General features: G+C 42.7%; 1 protein-coding gene across 1 annotated transcript in view; it reads right to left on the minus strand.

The window, feature by feature from the left end:
• Positions 1 to 22,467, minus strand: part of LOC144780815 (uncharacterized) — a 77,275-nt gene that overhangs the window by 26,606 nt on the left and 28,202 nt on the right. The window contains exon 3 of the mRNA XM_078659322.1: positions 15,095 to 16,300. Coding sequence (XP_078515448.1) covers positions 15,095 to 16,300 — 1,206 coding nt within the window. The remainder of the gene's footprint in view (positions 1 to 15,094; positions 16,301 to 22,467) is intronic.

Consider the following 22,467-nt stretch of genomic DNA (forward strand, 5'->3'; position numbering starts at 1 on the left):
CGCGTAGCCCCACTACGGGCCGCCCGCCTCCCTCCCGCCCTCTACTAAATGAGTTAAAATCATTTAAAACATTGTAAAACTAATGAAGGACGACTTACCTGAGATGCAGCGTCCCGGGGCTCCCTCTTCCTGGTTTCTCGCCGTCTTCTTCCTCACAAATGCGCAAGGGCGGGTGCTCGCGCATGCGCATTTGTGAGGAAGAAGTCGGCGAGAAAACCAGGAAGAGGGAGCCCCGGGACGCCACATCTCAGGTAAGTCATTTCCATTACTTTTACAATGTTTTAAATGATTATAACTCATTTAGAAGAGGGCGGGAGGGAGGCGGGTGGCAGGCAACTTCGCTCCTCCATGGAGTATGCGGAGTTTTGCCTATTACGCCTACTTTGCGAATCGTGAAGTAGGCAATACTACGCACACTTCGTGGACGGAGCGGAGCACTACGCCCACCCTTAATGAAGACCTGAACACTTAAAATCAACATGCATGGAATAAAGACCTAAACACTTAACATCAACCCACATGGAGTGAAGACCTGAACATTTAACACCAACACACATGGAATAAAGACCTGAGGATTTAACACCAACACACATGGAATGAAGACCTGAACATTTAACAGCAACACACATGGAATGAAGACCTGAGCATTTAACACCAACACACATGGAATGAAGACCTGAACATTTAACACCAACACACATTGAATAAGGACCTAACCATTTAACATCAACCCACATGGAATGAAGACCTAAATATTTAACACCAGCCCACATGGAATGAAGACTTGAACATTTAACACCAACGCACATGCAATGAAGACCTGAACACCTAACATCAACACAAATGGAATAAAGACCTGAAAACTTAACATTAACACACATGGAATGAAGACCTGAACATTTAACACCAACACACATTGAATAAGGACCTGAACATTTAACATCAACCCACATGGAATGAAGACCTAAATATTTAACACCAATGCACATGGAATAAAGACCTGAACATTTAACACCAACACACATGGAATGAAGACCTGAACATTTAACACCAACACACATGGAATGAAGACCTGAACATTTAACACCAACACACATGGAATGAAGACCTGAGCATTTAACACCAACACACATGGAATGAAGACCTGAACATTTAACACCAACACACATGCAATGAAGACCTGAACATTTAAAATCAACATGCATGCAATAAAGACCTAAACACTTAACGTCAACCCACATGGAGTGAAGACCTGAACATTTAATACCAACACACATGGAATAAAGACCTGAACATTTAACACCAACACACATGGAATGAAGACCTGAACATTTAACACCAACACACATGGAATGAAGACCTGAGCATTTAACACCAACACACATGGAATGAAGACCTGAACATTTAACACCAACACACATTGAGTAAGGACCTGAACATTTAACATCAACCCACATGGAATGAAGACCTAAATATTTAACACCAACGCACATGGAATAAAGACCTGAACATTTAACACCAACCCACATGGAATAAAGACCTGAATATGTAACACCAGCCCACATGGAATGAAGACCTGAGCATTTAACGACAACCCACATGGAATGAAGACCTGAACATTTAACACCAACCCATATGTGTTTGTGTTTGTATTCATATAGCGCACTTCTACCCAGAGGTCTCGTAGCGCTGTATTCATATAGCTGTGGAACCCATCCTGGCTTTCCTGTGAAATGTCCACTCCTGCGCACCCCCAAGGTGAAGCCAGGCATCCAAGCGCTGCTGGGGCCGTTGTGGAGATTAAGCAAGCTATTGCCCAGAGTTACAGAGTGGGACCCATGATTAGACTAGGCACCGAGGCGAGAATTATCAGGTCCGGGGAAATTGAGTCCAAGAGCCGCCGAGGCGGGAATTGAACCCTGGTCCCGGGCCAGACCTCTGCATCAGGGTCTGCCGCTCTAACCATTGAGCCACGCTTCTCCACATGGAATGAAGACTTGAACATTTAACACCATCGCACATGGAATGAAGACCTGAACACCTAACATCAACACAAATGGAATAAAGACCTGAACATTTAACATCAACCCACATGGAATGAAGACCTGAAAATTTAACACCAACCCACATGGAATGAAGGCTTGCACATTTAACACCAACCCACATGGAATGAAGGCTTGCACATTTAACACCATCGCACATGGAATGAAGACCTGAACACTTAACATAAACACGCATGGAATGAAGATCTAAACATTTAACATCAACACACATGAAATTAAGACCTGAACATTTAACATCAACACACATGAAATTAAGACCTGAACATTTAACATCAACACACATGGAATGAAGACCTGAGCATTCAACATCAACACACATGAAATTAAGACCTGAACATTTAACATCAACACACATGGAATGAAGACCTGAGCATTCAACATCAACACACATGAAATTAAGACCTGAACATTTAACATCAACACACATGGAATGAAGACCTTAACATTTAACATCAACACACATGGAATGAAGACCTTAACATTTAACATCAACACACATGGAATGAAGACCTGAGGATTTAACATCAACACACATGAAATTAAGACCTGAACATTTAACATCAACACACATGGAATGAAGACCTTAACATTTAACATCAACACACATGGAATGAAGACCTGAGGATTTAACATCAACACACATGAAATTAAGACCTGAACATTTAACATCAACACACATGGAATGAAGACCTTAACATTTAACATCAACACACATGGAATGAAGACCCAAAAATGTACCCTCAACCCACCTGGACCCATTTCAAGCCAACAAAGTGTCCTTCTCCACCACCCTGTTACCTCTCTAAGACTAGGTTGCCACACCGAGTCCTTGCAAGCAGCCCCATCTCTCACTCATCCTTGAAGTTATCAGCAAATCAGACCTCTCTCCGCTCTTCTTAAGTTCTCTTATGCTCGCTCTCTGGCCTCATTTCTTGGTCCCTTTCGAATTCTGATGGGGCTGGTAAAAGTAGTTGGGAGGTTGTGAGGTACACCCCAAATCTTTTGCTTTCATCGAGGACTTTATGTTACTTGGTGTTGCATAGCTCTGCATGTTTGACAACAGGGCTTGGGAACTTGAGGGAAAAGGGAGGGGGGATAGCGATTCTAAGATGAGGGTTAAGTACTCCATATGATTACTTTCCCAGGTAAGCAAGAAAACCCCTAACAAAAGTTAATTTGACACTGGAATGGCACTCATGCCCTTGTATTTACGGCCATACTCCTTTGTATAGGGATGGAACGAGGTTGTGAAGGCTCTGCCTCCAGCAACCAAGATAAGAGTAGCTGAAACAGTGCAGCTGTGAAGAGGGAATGGAGGAGGCCTCTTCGCCACGGCCCCTGTAGACTACTTGAGTGTGAGGTAGGGGCTATCAGCAGGGGTAAACGCGAAATGTGCTGCACAAACTGCCAGGAATTGGCCTGTAAGTTCACTTTGTAAGTGGGAAGTGGGCCAAACTTTTATTGAGTAGAGGGAGGGAAGTGGTACATGTGCTTTTTTTAATCAAAAAGGTCTGACATCCAGATCGTTTATGGGAAAGGAGGAAAGGATAGGTCACCGTCTAGGATACTGGTGGGGTTCTCCAACTTTTGGACAATATTTGAGAGCAGAGGGGACTCAAGTAAGCCAGGGATTAAAAGCCTGGACTACATGAACCGGTCCGGTTTTTTGGAAAACCCGGGTGGTGGTGAGGTGGTGAGCCTGACCTCACGTGGTGAGGTCAGGCTCACCATGAGATCCTCTTGTTCTTTCCAAAGTCAGTACATTAGATCCGGAGATTCTTCAATTGCTTGTGTAACTCCTAAATTCCTCCTTAATGGAAGGGCAGGTCCCACGGGCATGGAAACATCCCTTAGTTCAGCCTTTCTTGAGGAAATCTAATATAGATCCTGACAACTGGTGCAACTTTAGACCAGTTTCAATTCCTCCTATTATGCAAAGGTCATGTAGAAGCATGTTAATAACCCACTTTACGGTTTTATTGAGGCCTAGGGTTCTTTACATGCTTTGCAATCAGGGTTCAGGAAGGGACATGGTGCAGAAGCCTCCCTTCTAGGAGTCACAGAACATCTAAGATAGCTCCGGGATAGGGGTGAGACAGCAGCGCTGATTTTTCTTGATCTCAGGGTGGCATTCAACACTGTGTCTCACGAGACACTTTTGTTGAGATTGGCAGCTGTGTGAATCCAAGGCACAGCCCTGACCTGGATTAAATCCTTTCTAAAGGAGCACGTACATTCCAGTTGATCCCAGCCAGTGTCTCCTCCGAACGACATACCTATACTGCAGTGGTTCCCCAAGGGTCATCCCTAAGTCCTGCACTGTTTAACATCTATGTGCGGCCATTGGCGGATTTAGTGGAAAGCTGTGAACTCACCTTATCTTCATATGCAGATGACACACAGATGATCTCTCCCTTGTCATCTGCACAGAGATATGACTAGAAGGCACTGAATGCATGTTTGAGCACAGTCGCGGGTTGGATGAACAACTATTCACTCAAATTAAATGGAGATAAGACTTAGGAACTGGTGCTGAGAAAGGATCCATCATTGTGTGGTCCCCAGTATTGGCCAGCAATCCTGGTTTCAGGACCAGAACCAGCAGCCAAGGATATGAACCTTGGTTGTCTGTTGGACAATGAGCTTTCCATGAGACCTTACTTGGTGAAGGGAATGGCAAACTCTTCGCCGTTTTGAAATGGTTGCAGACGATTATCTGGCGATTATCATTCTCCTCCCAAAGGACAGTAATTCAGACCCTTATCATATCAAGACTGGACTATGGTAATATGCTTGATCTAGAGACAGAAAAAGCCTTAGTCAGATGGATAAAAGTGGATCAAAACTCGGCAGCCAGAATATTATATATACTTCCAAAAAGAGCTTCAACCTCGCAACTTCTCCTCAAAGTTCATTGGCTCAGGGTGGAGAAAAGAATTCATTTTAATACTCTGTGCTATCTGTATAAGACACGATCAAAGGCTGGCCCTAGATATCTTACTACTCAGCATGTTCCTTGCGCTTCAGTGGTCTTTCCTGGAGTAAAAAGTACTCGGATCGGAGGCTGATCATTCGGGTATCAAGTCCCCAAGTTATGGAACGCTTTTCCAGAAGCATTGCAAGGTTGTTCCTCACTAATGACTTTCCGTAGACAACTGAAGACCTGGTTCTTTCAAGCCAAAGCAACTCAGAATAGACTCTACCTAGCGTTTAAGTGCTGGGAAACCCCTAGCAGGTAGATGTGTGCTTTAGGAATGCAATAATAATAATAATAATAATAATAATGATAATGCCACTTCCAACTCACCCTAACTCAGATGGCCATCTTCCACCTCATACACAGGCCTACTTAAGTAAACAATATGAACTTTGTAGATAACTTTGCAGACCTTCTCACCTAAGTGACTTTCACCTCTCAGACAACTCAAGAATTAAAAAAACAGAAGCGACACCCCCCTCAACTTCATCAGCACTCTCCACGCACAGCTATCCGCCAACCAACACATTATCCGATGGTTAAAACCTCAACCCCATTTTTTTGATATTACAAACTATTTAATCCACAACTCCCATACGACTAGTCTAGACCAACTGCCTCAACATCCCCTTCAACCTGCTCATCATCCAACCAACACACTGAGATCAGCCCAGTAGAGAGCAAAACTTCTTTAGATTCTTGCACGATTTCTCCATCACAAACTAAAGCTCAAAATCATCCCTCACTCTGCCTCCTCTGTATCTGACCATTAAAACAATGGGGTTACCCCAATAAGTCAAAGGACCTGGGTAGCAATTTATATATAGAAACAGAGTGGTCCTTGACACAACTTACAAAATGCCACTTAATGTAAATCTTGTTCTCTTAGAGGTAAACAGATCTGATCTGTGAAAAGGAGATGTATTATTCCTGTATCTGAGGTCAACTCTCTTCTTAATGACTTAATAACTACCTTTCTGGAAAATCACCAACACTTCCTCTATACCATGCAAGTTCATGCTGAACACCTCATCACCCTGGTAATCCAAAGGCATTGCCAGAAAGAAACTATCCATCCATAGGTAGAAAAGATTCCAGGGATTTCACACAACTGAAGTCCATCCCTGCAACATGTAGACAACTCGCAACAGCCAAGAGCAATAACAACAACACCAATCAAGCTACTGGCAGAAGCAGGCACAAAACATTGCACATAACTCTTTTCCTGCCCTCTAATTCCACACTCCACAGACAAGTGCAATGTCATCAACCTCTTTTTCAGTGAAAAAGTATAAGATTCCATCACACACCACTGACATCAATCCTGCTTCTACTCTGACACTTACCCCTTTTTGCTGGATCCCACAATGAGGAGAGGATGTGGTCTCATGGCTAGTCTGCCGACTTTGGAGCTGGGAAACCAAGATTAAGTGTCGGGGTCGACTCCACATCCTGTGATTCTGGGCACATCACTTCATCTCCCTGTGACTACCCAAAAAAATGAATGTGTCCTTGTGTAACGTAACTGGTGCTCATGTAAAGCGCTCCAATGCCTTCAGGCCGAGTTTGCGCTATATAAATCTGTGAACAAAAAACAATGGCCATACTTCAAGCTCCTGTCTCTTATTGACCTGTTGAACCTCCTCAGAGCCACTGCTATGAAGATGATTTCTTAATCTCATCTTTTATTAAAGCCCTCTGACCCAAACTCAGCATTGTCAATGACTCCCTCACTCAACACATCTTCACAGAAACTTTTGAGACAGGCCTAAGAAAACAAATGCTAGGCCTTGATGACTTCTCAAACTATCGACCTATTGCTCATCTATCCTTCATCAGCAAGATCATCGAAAAAGCAGTCTATGCACAAATCCAAGATTACATCGACGACAACAACCATTGCTTGCAAGAGTACCAACATGCCTTCAGATCACTCTAAAAGACACAGACGGATATATTCTAAATCCCATGTAATGCGCTCCTAACAATCGATAAACCTGGCCTCCGTCTGGTACTGCTACAGCTCTCAGCCACCTTCAACAGTGATCATTCAATCCTCATCTGCATGTTGAAGTCTCACATGGGGTTCACTTGCAACATCCATCACTGGCTCTGCTCCTCACTTTCCAACCAGACCAGCTTGTTCTCATAGGCACCTCCAAATCCCCAAAGATTCCTAACATCTGTGGATTCCATCATGTCCTCTGTCCTCTTCTGCCTCAACGTAAAGCCTGTTTAGGCTCCTCTTGCTGATACCAGCTTCAATATTCACCCACACGCTGACCACACACAACTGTACTTGAAAATCTCCTCATCCAATGCCTCGTACTCTCCCTATGCTTCATCCCTCATCTATGATATTGACGTCATAATATTGTCATACACAAATATTGAGGCAAAAAAGCATGATGCTAAATATCGAGTTTACATACTTATAATGTAAAGTACAAAAATATTGTCGACAAAATAGTGTCCTACTTAATACTTGGATGGTATAGGTATTTAAATGTTTCAAAATATAATTTGAAATATAAATATAATGTACTTGAACAAAACAATTTTCTCAGAAATTAAAGCAAATCTTAAGATTATTTTAAAAACACAAATAAACAGTATACATTTAGAATGACAAACGAAAAAGTAAAAGTAAACAATATAATACTAAATAAACGAAATTACATTTTAGAAACACATGATTAAAATAATTATTACTCAAACTTCCTAAATAAAATTTCTAAAATGGAATAAAATTTACTGCAAAATAAAAGCACTGAAGTTTATTAAAAACCCAAAAAATAACAAAGCAACTACAATTAAAATAAAAACATAAGCAAAATTGTAAAAATCTGGTACAAACAACTACAACAATAAATACAAATAAATGTGTCCCTGACAAAAACAAAAATAATATTTTATATGTTACATCTAAAGTAATAAACATGAACAATGGTAATGATAGCAAACTATTGTCTTCCATTTAAATAAAAATTAAACCAGAAACATAAATGAAACAAAGTTGACATTCCAAGTTCACCACAAAAATGTTTTTAAAAAAAATAGAATTGTGAATAATACCACTCCCTTTTGATCATAAAAAACAGTAGGAAACACATTTTAATGTAGAAAGATCCAAATTACTATTCCTCCTCCAATCTAAGCTACAAAAGGGAGAGCTTGGGACTTTGGAGGGATCAGATTTACAATTCCAAATCTTGTCAAAACAACAGGAGAAAAAGGGTTGAATTTTGGGGAGTGGAGTTGGATTTGCGATTCCCAGCACGACCTAAGCAACACTGTTGAAAAATTGGACTTTGTAGGGGTACGATTTACTATTCGCACAACAACCTAAGCAACAGTAAACAATGAGTTGGACCTCGGTGGGGTCAGATTAAATATTACCACTCTAACCTGAGCAACAGTTGGGAAAAGATTGCACTTTGTAGCAGGATTGCAACTACAAACATAGCAAAGGTAGAAAAATCATTGACATTTGTGGGCGGGTCATATTTCCTATTCCCACTCCAACATAAGCAACATTGGTGAAAGTACTGGGCTTTGGAGGGCTGAGATTTATTATTTCCATTCAAACTAATCAACAGTTGAGAAAGTGCTGGACTTTGAAGGGGTCAGATTTGCTATTCCCACTACAACCTAAGCAACTCTTGCTGGGGGCAGTTAGATTTTTATTTATAAAAAAACACCTTTCTATAAACAACCAAAAGCACCACTAAATAAATACAAAATAGACTTATACCTTTTTCTCTACTTAAATATTAATTCCAAATTAAAAGCACTACAGTTCCAAAAACACACAAAAATGAGAAATAATACTCAAATATATCAAAATAAATCACAAAAAAAATTAAAAAGAAAGTAAGGGCCAGATGAAGGTCACCAAATACCGGTCGGTAACGGCCGATATCGGCCGTTACCGACCGGTATTTGGTTTGTGACATGTAGGGGGCCTAAAAGTTACCGATTCGGTTAATTTACCGATTCGGTAAAATACCGAATCGGTAAATTTACCGAATCGGTAAATCTAGATGTAGGTGGCACTGAAAACAGTGGCACAGGCCCTTAAGAATTCGTTATTTACCATCAAATACTATTTGATGGTAAATAACGAATTCCTGTGTACATGCACAACTGTGCATGTACACCTGTGCTATGTGGCACACATACATGTCTAAAGGGCTTGTATGTGTGTCACATGGCACACAAGCCTGAATCAGGGGTGCAACAGGGTGTCAAAGTGACACCCTGTCCCCCTTGTCAATTCGGTAATTTTACCGAATCGGTATTTACCGATTCGGTAATTGCCATTGGTTCCTATGGGCCTCAAGGCCCATAGGAATCAATGGCAATTACCAAATCGGTAAATACCGATTCGGTAATTACCGAATATTACCGATTCGTTAATTTATTCAGTGAAAATACCTACAAAGCATTTACTGATTTGTAAATACCGAATCGGTAAAATTCTGTATTTATGAATCGGTAAATACTAATTACCTACATCGGGGCCTAAATGTTAATGAAACAAAAACAAAACACATTAGCAAATAAATATCTTGATCAAGCAAATAATTTAGTTTACATTTACTATATATTATTAATTTGCATAAGTAATGACATACATGTACAATTAAAATTAAAACAGTAATTAGCAATTAAAAAAGTGATTACAATATAAAAACATACAGAAGTCAATATAATTAACCAATTGTAAAAATAAATTTTCTATTCATATAAAGTAAATATACTAACAAATTATTCAGATGATTATCAATTTAACCAGGCAATTACGTTACAAATTGTAAAAGAATGTGTAAAACACATTGACATTTATATTTAAACATCTTCCCATCCTACTCCTCTATAAACCAACAAACTGCCAAAAATTTGAAAACAATTAAATCAACTCAAAAACAACACTTTAAAAATATTACCAAAACAATAAACAACTACTAAAAAACCAACCACCTAAAATTAATATATCAATAAAACAATGAATAAAAAAATATACAGAATCTATATTGTATACAACTATAATTTAAAAATTAAAACTTAAGAAAATAATAATATATTTGCCTGTGGTATTCTATAAGACAATATTCTTGTAACTGCATTAGTTTTTTGGACAATATTTATGTCTAATAAAATGTTTGCGACAATATTACCATCATGCATCTCATTCAGACTTTGTAATTCAACCCCACAAAGACAGAATTCCTACTTTTTTCCAAGTACTGCCATATGAAACCTGACCTGAACCTGGATGGATTTGCACATCAACTAATACCTAATTCACCCTGGCCAAGGACATCACCCTAAAGAAACACATCACCAAAAATAACCAGGCACCCCACACTAGCTCTCTTTACTGCAAGAGTGAACCAATTCCTTCTAGAGCGTGACTTCAGAGCTTCTGTTGAGGCCCTTATATTCGTGCATCTCGAGTTCCACACTTGCCACTTTGAGAGCATCGTAAAGGCAGCGGTTCGTCTCATCTCATTAATGACAGAAAGTAATATGATGACATTATTTTAACCTTGATGGAACTCCTCTGACTTCTGACTTCCCTTCCTAGCCGGTCTCCTGGTCAAAATCAGCTGCATCATCTACAAAGACTGGTAGCCCGCACTCTTTGAGAGCCACAGGAGGTGGTAAGCTTGTAAGAGAGACAAAGAGCCAAACCAGTAAAGGATGATGGTGATCCGTAGCCAGGAAAATCCAGGAGGAGATAATGATGTGCTAAAAAGAAAAAACAATGCAACAGCGTTCTCCGTTTATGGACCCAAAATCTGAAGCAACATCTCTGTATCCACCAGGGCCACCTCTACCCTGCTCCAAATTAGAAAATAGTGGAAGATGCACCTCTTTTAAGAGGACTGCTTCATGACTTGGTAACAGCCCACTTCTAGAACCAACCTTTCTCTTCAATCACTCATTGACTGTATTTGTGCCTTTGGCTAGGTTCCCACTAGACAAATGATACCACATACATACAAACATATATACAGATAGGAGTGGGAAGCAAGGATGGGCAGTGGCTACAGGGCTATGGCACCATTAAAGAAAAAGTTGAGACCACCTTGATGGCTGAGAGTGTAATAGAGGGTGAACTGGTGAAGATGCAAGCTGAGAGATACACAACCACAGACTAAGGTGGAGAAGCAGATGGTGGTTGTCGAAGCAGAGGATTGGTATTATTTTCAAGCAATGATGGAAAAGATGTGAGATACGGCTAGAATAGTTTGAGGTAGGAGGTAGTTCATTGAGTGCAAATGAGGGGTAAGAGGTAGGGGCATGAGAAGGCAGTAGTACGAGTTGGGCAGATGGTTAATGTCAAAGGAGGACAAGAGAAACGTGATGCCAGGAATAATGTGCTCGTAGGGGCATTGAGAGGTGACCTGGGAGGGATGAGAGGAGAGGAGAGGAGAGTAGAGGATATGAGAGGAGAGGAGAGAAATGTTAGAGGCTATAGAAACAGCCAGGAACTAAGTAGTTGGCCACATCCTCTTCTTCAGTGACACAAATTACCATTGCGTCCTGGTTCTCCTTGACCTCTCTATAGCTTTCCTCACACTCAAACATCCAGCATTGATTCACTGATTGATAAAATTTGGAGTACATCTCCTCTGACATCAGAAAAGCACAAACGCTTCCACAATTCAGGAAGAAACTGAAGACTCAGCTCTTTAGGGAACACTATCTCGGATAGGCTGCCTTCTCACCCCTTCCACTATCTCTACCTCCTCCCTCTGTGCCCTTGCCCCATATATACCCACAGTGGTTTCTTGCTCACTGTACAGAGCGCTTTTGCTAGAATGCAAGGATCGCACCTTAGAAATACCAAAACATACATAAGTGGCCACCAAGGATATGGGCAAGTAAGGGCCAAATGAAATCATCTTAATGAATTTATTTGCAACTTATTAAAAGGCATAGTGGAACAAATATCCAGACTGATGAGAGAAGAGGATGGGCTGTAGGGAATAGGGAAAAGAGAGTGAGATTGAACCATTAGGCTCTGAAGGTGGGTGGTAGGGGAAGGGATCTAAATAGGAGATGATGCATGTGCATGGCAAATGGCCACATGTGCACAGCTATGCAAAAGAAATGTAGGATTTAGCTGTGGAGGTGGGTGGTGGAGGCAGCTGGATTATGCTTGAGTATCATCAAAAGTTCAATATCACTATTTTAATTTAGAGGCAGGATTAGGGTAGCATGGGGTGGTTTTGGGGAATTGTCAGGGGCAGTAAGGAACACAGCTTAATTTGAGCCAGTGGTTGCAAGTGGGGTTCACAGGCACTCATTTATGGGGACAAGCACCTATTTCTCCTCAACAAGCTTTAATCCACAGCATGAGAGAGAAAAACATCCAACGAGGAAAGAAAGAGGAAAAGACAGACGGAAAACAGTGAAAATGAGAGAGAGCAGTGTTAAAAATAACAGGAAGGAGAGAGTGAGTGTCAGGTGATAAATTAAAGAGGTATTAGGTGGAAGTAAGACCACGCAGCCTGGGTATTGGGCATCTCGGCCTTCAATAGTGCAGGCAAGGGGCTTCTGAACAAATCTTTGGGCCCTGGCATTTATTATTATAATTTTCAAATTAAGCACTGGTGTGGCCATCAGATGGGAGGAGCCAAGAAGACTGTGGGAGGCCCTAGGTGCACTTTTTGGATAACCAAATTTATGGACAAGGAGAGAAGCAAGGGTGAGAAGTTCCTATTAGGGAGGTGCTGATGGTAGAAAATTTGGTGTAAAATGGATCTTCCAGCTATAGCCAATACATCCTGGTGAAGGGAGAGACTTGCAGGCAGCTGGACAGAGCCTGCGCCCACCCTAGGGGTTTTCACGGCTGCAGTGCTACCAATAAGACTACCACTACCATTTGTAAATATTGTCACTCTACCTCTAGACTGGCCGACCATCTCGCCATACCCTACATCCTGTCTCAAACCACAGCAAACTACCAAGAACAGCCTAAACGAGAAAAGCAAACTTATTGGTGCTTCAAAAACTCCCCACTGAATCACTTCAAGAAAGCCTCATCAGACTTATTGTCCCCTGCCAGCCAACAACAGATATCAACACAATCCTCCACATATAAATCACCGCCCTGAAAAAAACAAGTAAACACCTAGAAAGCAATCTCCGATCCACTCCAAAACTAGATAAGCAAGAACAACCTCTTCTAAAACTACCAACTCAGCTTCAGCCCACACTGCAGCACACAGACTGGGAATTGTCACATAGCTAACAAAGTACTCCTGATCACCAAAAAGAATGACCCTTGCCTCCAGATCCTTCTTGACCTCTCTACTGTCTTTGATTCACTCAACCAAGCAGGGATACGTGCACTGGAAACACACATAGAAACAGTTCTGCAGCAGTGAAACTTGTACCTCACCAGCCACCAACCTTAAGATCCCAGATCCTCCCAATCTCCTCCAGGATTCCATCTTGTCCCTATTATTTCAATTTCTACAATCAACCCCTTAGAACCCTACTCACAAATTGCTGCTTCAAGATCCCAAAAACTCACTAATGACACAAAACTCTATGTGAAAAAAGTGACTGATTGTGACATGTGGCAACTCAAAACGTACCTCAGTCTTTCTGAACAGGATGACTTTTCCCTACCTAAAACACAATCTGACCAACCAAGAATTCTTCCTTGTTATCAATAGGAACAAACAACCACAAATTCACCATTGGCTCTCTGGAATCAACCTGCAAAGCTTCATCCACCATCTAACATCCAACAGAAAATCTCTTGGCTTTACCCTCAACATCTCCCTCTACTTACAAAGGAAACTAATACAACACCCTACCAACTCTCCTCCTGAAGTATTAAAAGATTTCGTCCATGAACCTTACTTTAATCCAAGATCTGACCCAGAAGTACCTTGACAATAAACACCACAGTACGTCGCATCAAAAGCCCGGAGACCTTCAACCACAGCACCATAATCCAGAAAGAAACTACATTGGATCCCAGGCCCTGAAGCCCTCATAGTCATTAACACCAGGAAGTCGATCATCCAAGCCCTCCTCACCAGCACACTAGACTATGGGATCACCCTGTAAGCAGCGTAACCAACCAGCTCACAGGAAGGCTGCTGACTGAAAAGAATGCAGCTGCCAGACCAGTCTTCAACCTCCCAGGTTGAGCCAACACCACATCTTAGGGAACACCACTGGCTCTAGATACACAAGCACACACAGTTCAAATTCCTCACCCACATCTACAACACTCTCCACAACACAGGTTGTGCCTCCCGGAATAGCTGCTTTCATTTCCACCAACCAGACACGTCCACTCTGCCGATCTCTCACTAGCACACACCCCACGCATACACAAAAGTAGAGCAGGGAGGGCGTGCTAAAGCCTGGAACTACCTCCCAGAATAAATCAGAACTTCCTTCTCTCTTCTTGACTTTCGCAAGGAGCTAAAGACCTTACTTTTTGAATGAACCCTCTAGAGCTGGCCTCACATACCTGTTCCAGGATACCCTTACGGTGATTAGCGTGCTGTAAAAGCTGAAATTTAAAAAAACATAACATCAAGGCCAGGCGATCACATAGGAAGACACCAGAAATAGTGCTCCTGTTTGCCCAGCTGAAAAATCATTACATCATGCTGACAGGCAGAAGACAAGATATCATCTCTTAGAATCAAAAACCTGTAAAATGAGTAAAGTAAATAACAGGCATCCCCCTTCTATGTTCTCAGGATCTGGAATGGATTCTCTATTAGCATCAAAATAGCCCAAACTTCTTACATAAAGAACATGAAGTTGTATCTCCTCAAATAACACAACATCTTAAAATGATGGCATCACCTCCCGCTGCATTCTGCCTCTTGTAAAACATCCTGAATCATATTGTCGGCTCTGACCTGAGTACAGCACTCTTTTGCTTTCTAGATAGCTGTGTGCTTTACAAATGCACATACATACATGCATACAAACACAATATTTAAACAGATCAAACTTCATCCGATATTAAAAAATTGGACAATTTAAAAATTAAATATTTCAATACCTGAATGTGAGTTTGCTTGTCCAAGTGAATATCCATAAGATATATCACGTTCAACTCCATATACGTAAATTCCAAATGTCTCCGACTGATGGGAAATTTCATGTTGCCCACCAATTTTTCCCAAATTCACTTCCCAACCAGTGAATCCTTCCAGGTTCCGCACGGTCAGTATATAATCACTCAGTGGTCTGTGGTCGAGCAGAAAATCGGATGATGAGGAGGAGGAGCGAGACACGATGAATAGGTAGTTGTAATAAATGTCTTGGGTAACAAACTTGTAGTATCTCCTGGAGAAGCTGTTGGGTGGAACGGTCGTTATGAAAGGATCGAATGAGGATACTAATGGCCTTGTCCCCCCCTGGAATAGATATCCAACCATGATTGGCTCGGTCGCATTCACAAGCATCGCGGTTTGTAAGTCCACTCGGACCTGAGATCCAGGCTGGAGTTGGTACTGTAGAGTGGTGCCTTCAGTACGAAGATCCACCGTGGTGTTTGGTTTTGCAGCGATGATAATAATACGGTCTTTTGTATCTTTAGTCATCAGGGGGAATACGACAAACTGTTGCCCCCAACTTTCCACAGGATATAGCTGTTCGATTACAACGTCACAAGCTCCGACCGATGATGTGTAACATTTATTACCACTGAAAACAGCCACAGGTGCTGAAGAAACAACTCTGGTGCCAGTCAGGTCTTTAGGATCACTGAGCAGAAGGACCTCTTGTGGAGCCAGGGTAATGGAGACCATCTGTTTGTCTTGATACCTGATTTCATCAACGACCAAGGAGCCGGACACTGTAATGTTGACCTGAGTCTCACCATCTTGGCCATTGCCAACAGCAAAATGGTTTCCTTCACCACTTGATGATGTGACAACAAAGTACTCTGTGCCCAAGTCTTGTTGGGAGAGGCAGCTGAAAGCATCAGCAGAGGCGGAACGTGTGTTAAATGCAATGACAGAAATATCTGCATCTGAGCTCACCGTCACTAGCTTCCTTGATTTTTCACCCTCTCTGAGCATGTATTCTTTAGGTAGGACCACCTCCGTTGTGCTGTCCATCGCCAAGAGCACAGTCTCATTGTAGGGTGGAGAGGGGACTGTGACCTGAACCATGCATGGCTCATCATAACTGCTCAGCTGTAGTGCAAGGGTGATAGAAGGAGTGTCAAGATTTTCAGTGAAGGCTACAATAAAAGTTCTTCCTATGAATTCAGAAAGAAAGCAAGAAAAAGAAAAACAACAATTTTTAATGTGAGAGCCATCCACATGAAATATTTGTTTCTTGAGAAAAGGTGCATAATGATAACATGATCATAACTGCAAGTAGATAAAGAGTTTTAGGCACAGTTCGTCTTCTCACTTTTCGAGTGTCCTGTGGCCCATTAGCCCTACTATTGCACTATTGAAGAATATAGGCTATATTTACTAAAGGCTCAGGCAACACAGCGCTGCATCCAACAATGCCTCTTTGCAGAACATGGAGAGAGAAGGACAGCACCATATCCACAGAGATGTGGTACTGTCCTGCTCTCTCCATAACACTGGTGCACACACCTTTTGACCATAGTGCAAGGTACCTGCATGAGTCTAGCATAGGTTTTGAACTGTAAGGGTACCCTTCCAGAATTAAATACTAATCTTAGACTAACTTTACAATGTGTCCTACTTTGTATCTGTGTTGCACATTGTAGCACATATGCAAAGTGTGAAATCAAAGGAGAAACAAAAGCACTACATTGATAGCGCCTATTTAAAACATGCATTTGCAGTGCAATAGGTCTCGCATTACTTAAGGTTGAGCTATTGGCATTGCTAAATATTGCAACACCAATTGCAACAAAAGTCTATAAATTGTAGGCCAAAAAAAGTGTATTTATTTTTGTAGCAATGGTGGCATGCTGCGCTTTAGATGAATATGTTTAAAAGTAAAGTGCGCCATACTGCGATTGCTACAATAGGTAATTGTGGATGCGTTAACAATTGATGTGTGCCCTGATGGCTGGTGGTGTGCGTGCCTGTAGACATTGTGCACTGCCGGCTGGTGGTGTGTGTGCCTGGTGGAAGTGTGCACTGACGGCTGGTGGTGTGTGTGCTTGGTGAAAGCGAGCACTGATGGCTGGTGGTGTGTGCCTGGTGAAAGCATGCACTGACTGTTGGTGGTGTGTGTGTGCCTGTTGAAAGCATGCACTGATGACTGGTGGTGTGTGTATCTGGTGGCAAGCATACACTGGTGGTGTGTGTGTCTGGAAGCGTGCACTAGAGGCTGGTGGTGTGTGTCCCTGGTGGTAGCGTGCACTGATGTCTGGTGGTGTGTGCCTGGTGAAAGCGTGCACTGACGACTGGTGGTGTTTGCGCCTGGTGAATTGGACACATGACATATTTAAGAGGGGCAAAGCTAGACAAACAAAGGGGGGTGGGGTGATGGAGACATGGAAAGCGGGCGAGCTGGAGAGTGGGGCGGCCACTGGAGCACACATCTCTGCTATCAAATGGGATCCCTCTGACCCCCGCCTCAGATAGGGTGAGGAATGATAAAAACAAGCAGCAGCGTGGGCCTGCGGCCGAAAGTTATAAAACGGCATTTTCGCCTGCCCATGTCAACATGCGTGAACCTCTCAGCATATTCCCGAAACATACCCGACCTGCTTCCTTGTGCTCTTGTTGTGGTTTGTCGGCTGAAATGTGGCTGTGCACTTTGTGCGCTCTCTGAAGGGAGAGGGGTGGGTAGCAAAAGAAAAACAAGCATTGAAGAAAGCTGTTAAACAAGACGTAAGCGTGCACTGCCGAAACCGAAACCTGTCGTGGGGAGGGGGGCTTCCTTCTTCTGAAGCTCGTGCCCACGGAGTGGCTGACCCAGAGGACCAGTGGTGATGCGGGGCTCCCATGCCTGAGGGAGAGCCCCGCGGAGGCTGCAGAAGTCCGGAGTGGCGCCTAAGCGGTGAGTGGGGCTTAGGTGTACTTGGGATGGCGGTGATGGCAGCAACGGGGGTGTGTGTGTGGTGTGTGTCTCTGTATGTGTGCGCTTGTGTGTGTGTGTGTGTGCGTGTATGTGCGCTCATGTGTGTGCATGCGTGTGTCTCTGTGTGTGCGCTAGTGTGTGTGCATGCGTATGTCTCTCTGTGTGTGCGCTCGTGTGTGTGCGAAACAAAAGCAGGGGGGGGTGGCTGTGTGTGTATGCGAGAAGTGCATGAGGCTTTCAAGGGAGACAGGAGATGGTGAACGCGCGCGCGACCTGATCCGATTCCGGCATGCTACGCGTGCCCATCTCCTGTCTCCTTGAAAGCAGACTCGCCGACTATAGGTCTCGCTGCTACATCGCTTTGCGATGTGTCGCAGGTGCGAGACCCTAAAAAGGCATGTTTTTGCTACAAAATCCTGTCTACTTTTTATTTTTAGTAGATCAGGTGTTGTATCAAAAACCATGGGTGGCTGCATGGGATAGGCAATGCACCACCCATGGAACGTCCCTTTGTTGCCAAGTAATGCAAAGCACAGCTAGGGGCTGCTTTGTGTTACTTTCAGGCTTATGTCCAACGCAAAATAAGTTTTGCTCCAGAAAGTTAATTGGAAAAAAAACATTTTGGGCCGTTCTGTTCACTTTTATGATGGAACCATTGAGCAAAATCTTAGTAAATATACCCATTTGTGTTAGTGGGAAAAGAAGGTTCACACACTAGTGACACCACAGAAAGAAAAATGTGAAACCCAGAGGTGTGATGATATACGTGCAAGTTGTACTGCTCAATGGGCACACAGAGGAATCAAAAGATTGCCCTGGCCCAAAAACGTGATATATAAACAATGGCCCATATATCGATTTGCATAATGTTTGTGGCCCTCAAGCACAACAGGTGCATTACTTCTAGCAGCACATCTCCTCTCCTAGCACTACAGCATAGTGATGTCACTCAACACCACAGCATAAGGGTTTGTAGACATCATTCCCTAAATCTGAACTTGGCTCTGATGGCTGGGATCTAACTTGCCTTGGGAGTGGTGCTCTGGCAGCTTGACCATGACCAGCAGTAACGTGTGCTTGAAGGAAGCAGTACTCATGTGCTATAGTTGTATGAGTGGTGTCGAGCTAAATGTGGCGTGTGTCTTTACTTAGTTAGGCTGGTGACATACCTAAGGTTCCCTAGTGACATACAAGTGTTCTGAAAGAGAACTTATTAATGAGACAGCCAGAGAAGTAGTTGGGGACTGGTTGTGTCTTCTGGGCTCTTTGTACTTATAACTTGTATTCCTGCTTTGTTTCAATAAACCTTAAATGGTTTCACATTGTGGATGTTGGTGTCTGCCTCATTTCAAGTGACAGGGGAATTAGACGCATTTCTCCTTGGGTGTGGGGGTGAGATCTTAGGGCATCACAGATCACTCAATCATTATCCTATACTTTAGTGATGATGGAAATACTGGTTAGATGGAAGATCATTTGAAGTCATATCCAGTGGCGGCTGGTGACATTTGAAAGTGGTGTGGCGTAAACGTTGGGCATGACTTTTATACAGCAAGTGATATGAACAAGTTCAATTGACAAACCTGGGGTCCAGGGTGGGTGGGTTTGGGGTCCCTCCCCAAGAAAGAAATGAAAAAAAGATTGGCAAATGGTGCATTTTGAAGCAAATGAATGTAGCGATAAAGCAAGACTTATACAGCAGTGGGAATGTATAGTCCAGAAATATTAAACACATTAAAATCTGCCCATATCTTCCTGCATTAATATGTGCAACAACTACTGTAATGTTTAAATTGTACAGCATGGTCATTTTGACACCCTGTTGCACCCCTGTTTCTGGCTTGTGTGCCATGTGACACACAGACATGCCCTTAGGGCATGTCTGTGTGCCACATGGCACAGGTGTACATGCACAGATGTGCATGTACACTGGAATTTGTTATTTACCATGGAATAGTATTCCATGGTAAATAACGATTCGGTAAGGGCCTGTGGCACTGATTACAGTGCCACCTACATCTTGATTTACAGAATCGGTATATTTACCGATTCGGTATTTTACAGATTCTGTAAATTTACCGAATCTGTAAATATACCGATTCCGTAAATAAAATGCCCCCTACATGCCAATTCCCAAATACCTGTCGGGAACGGCCGAAATCGACCGTTACCGACCGGTAATTGGCGACCTAGATCTGGGCCTAAGTCAGAGCCCCATATAAACACCTGGCATGGCTCAAGCCTCAAAGTATGCAAAGAACAAAATACAGATAAACAATAAAATTATAAAATAGCAACTCTTGGGGAATGCAAGATCAAGTAAAGCATGTCAAATAAAAGAGGAACTAAATCGCTGAAATGCATTCTCTTAAGGTTTTTAACATTCATTGTTTGCAAGTCAAGCTGTTTTTGACATCAGTGTCGACTTAGGGGCATGAAGACACTGCCAGTTTTTATTTAATACATCAGAGAACTGTCCACTGTACAAGAACCATGCTCGTTATTTGGATCCATTTCACGGGGGAACAAATACAGCAGCTCCACTTCTAACAGAGCCAGCAACCTGCAGCGAGGGCCTGGGGTGCCACAGTGGGGAAGGTTAGCGTGATGAGGGTTCTCAGCACAATATACATAACACTGCATTAGCTTGCAAACACTTACCATTACCGAGAACAAGGCACCAGATCAGACGTGCTTTGATCCTCTCTCACTTATGACGAAAGGGTGGGATCTACGCCTTTGAATGATGGGCGTCTGAAATCACGTACGGGGTGAAGTCTCCGATGCCCTAAACCATGATGCAAATTATGTCACTGCCCTACAGAGTGTATACAACCATAGACCACAATGGCAATGAAGGGCTTTAAAACAGAAAGCCTTGTGTCGTGCATCTCAGTTTAGAAAGTTAATTTAGTGCCTACAACAGAGCCCAGACTTAGATACATCGATGTATTTAAAGATACGATCATGTTTCTAAATAAATCGATCAACTTAACATGCTTTTCTGTAAATGTGTAAGAATTTCAGAAGGGCGCAGCCCATGAAACCTAATGGAGAAACTGCCCCTGGATAACTCAGCATCTACACAACCGTACTACTCCCAGTAAAATGCATGGGCCTGCACCACTACCATTTTTCTGTGAATTGAGGTGAGTTCACCTACTGAGTTTCCAAGGAGAACTCTCAACTACCGATGGCAATCGATGCATGAATCATTCTGTAGGCTTGTGCTATAAATACAAGTTAAACTACCATTGGAAACTTTGATTTGTGTCTGTACCAGTATTCCCTGCAAGTCATGTCACCATTTCTCACCACTGAGGAGCAATAGGGCCTTATTTAAAGTTTGGTAAATGGGTGGGCATCAGAAATGTGATCGGCATTCCATCTGCCACTAGGATGCAATGCACTTGTAAAAAACCGGACAGGATATCAGTCATGTCTGTGAAGGAGTAACCTGTCTGCCAAACTCTAAATCAGGCCTGGAATTACTTTACCAAACACTAATCAGATGCATTTGGACCGTAATGTGTTTTTCACTATTATTGCAGATTTCACTGCAACTACCCAAGGGTAGTGTATTTGAATTTAATTTGAATTTAAAAACATTTGTAAAGCGCTCATATACCTAGCGGTTTCTTGGCGCTAGAGAACAATTTGAACCTGAATGGGAACTACGGGAGAGCTAAGCTGGAAAGGCTTGCAGGAAGAGGTGGGTCTTAAGAGGTCAGACTTGTGCCCTCATCTTATTAGATCTGAGTGCGGCATTCAACACTGTGTCTCACTCCATTCTTATTGAAAACCTCCGTTCCCTGGGAGTTGAGGGATCGGCTCTGGCTTGGCTGGCTTCCTTCCTTAGTGGTCGCACCTTTCAGGTGTTCTCTACTTCTGCCTCTTCTACAGTTTGTCCTTCAGCGCATGGAGTCCCTCAGGGATCCATACTTAGTCCTCTCCTGTTCAATGTTTATGTGAAACCCCTTGCAACACTTATCGAAGAAGCTGGCCTTAGTTTGTATTCTTACGCTGACGACACTCAAATCATCTTTTCTTTATCAAATAAAACGAGTAATGACATTTCTGCACTTAATATAGGACTGACCCGAGTATCCGATTGGATGAAAAAAAAACTCTTGAAGCTAAACGGTGACAAAAATGAGGTGGTGATACTGGGGAAGGGGAAGGACCTCTGGGCCCTCACCATTGGCCCATCAAGATGGGACCTACCCCGCTGCCCGTGGCGGTTGTCCGAAACCTTCGTTTCCTCATTGATGAAAATCTCACCATGAGACAGCAGGCCGTAAAGTTGGCCTCAACATGTTTTGTCATCCTAAAATGGCTTCAAAAGATCCTTTGGATGTTACCTCCATCAACACAGAGAACCATTGTACAGGCGCTTGTCATCTCGCGCCT

Source organism: Lissotriton helveticus, chromosome 9 (genome assembly GCF_964261635.1).
Source record: "Lissotriton helveticus chromosome 9, aLisHel1.1, whole genome shotgun sequence".
Lineage (NCBI taxonomy): Eukaryota > Metazoa > Chordata > Amphibia > Caudata > Salamandridae > Lissotriton > Lissotriton helveticus.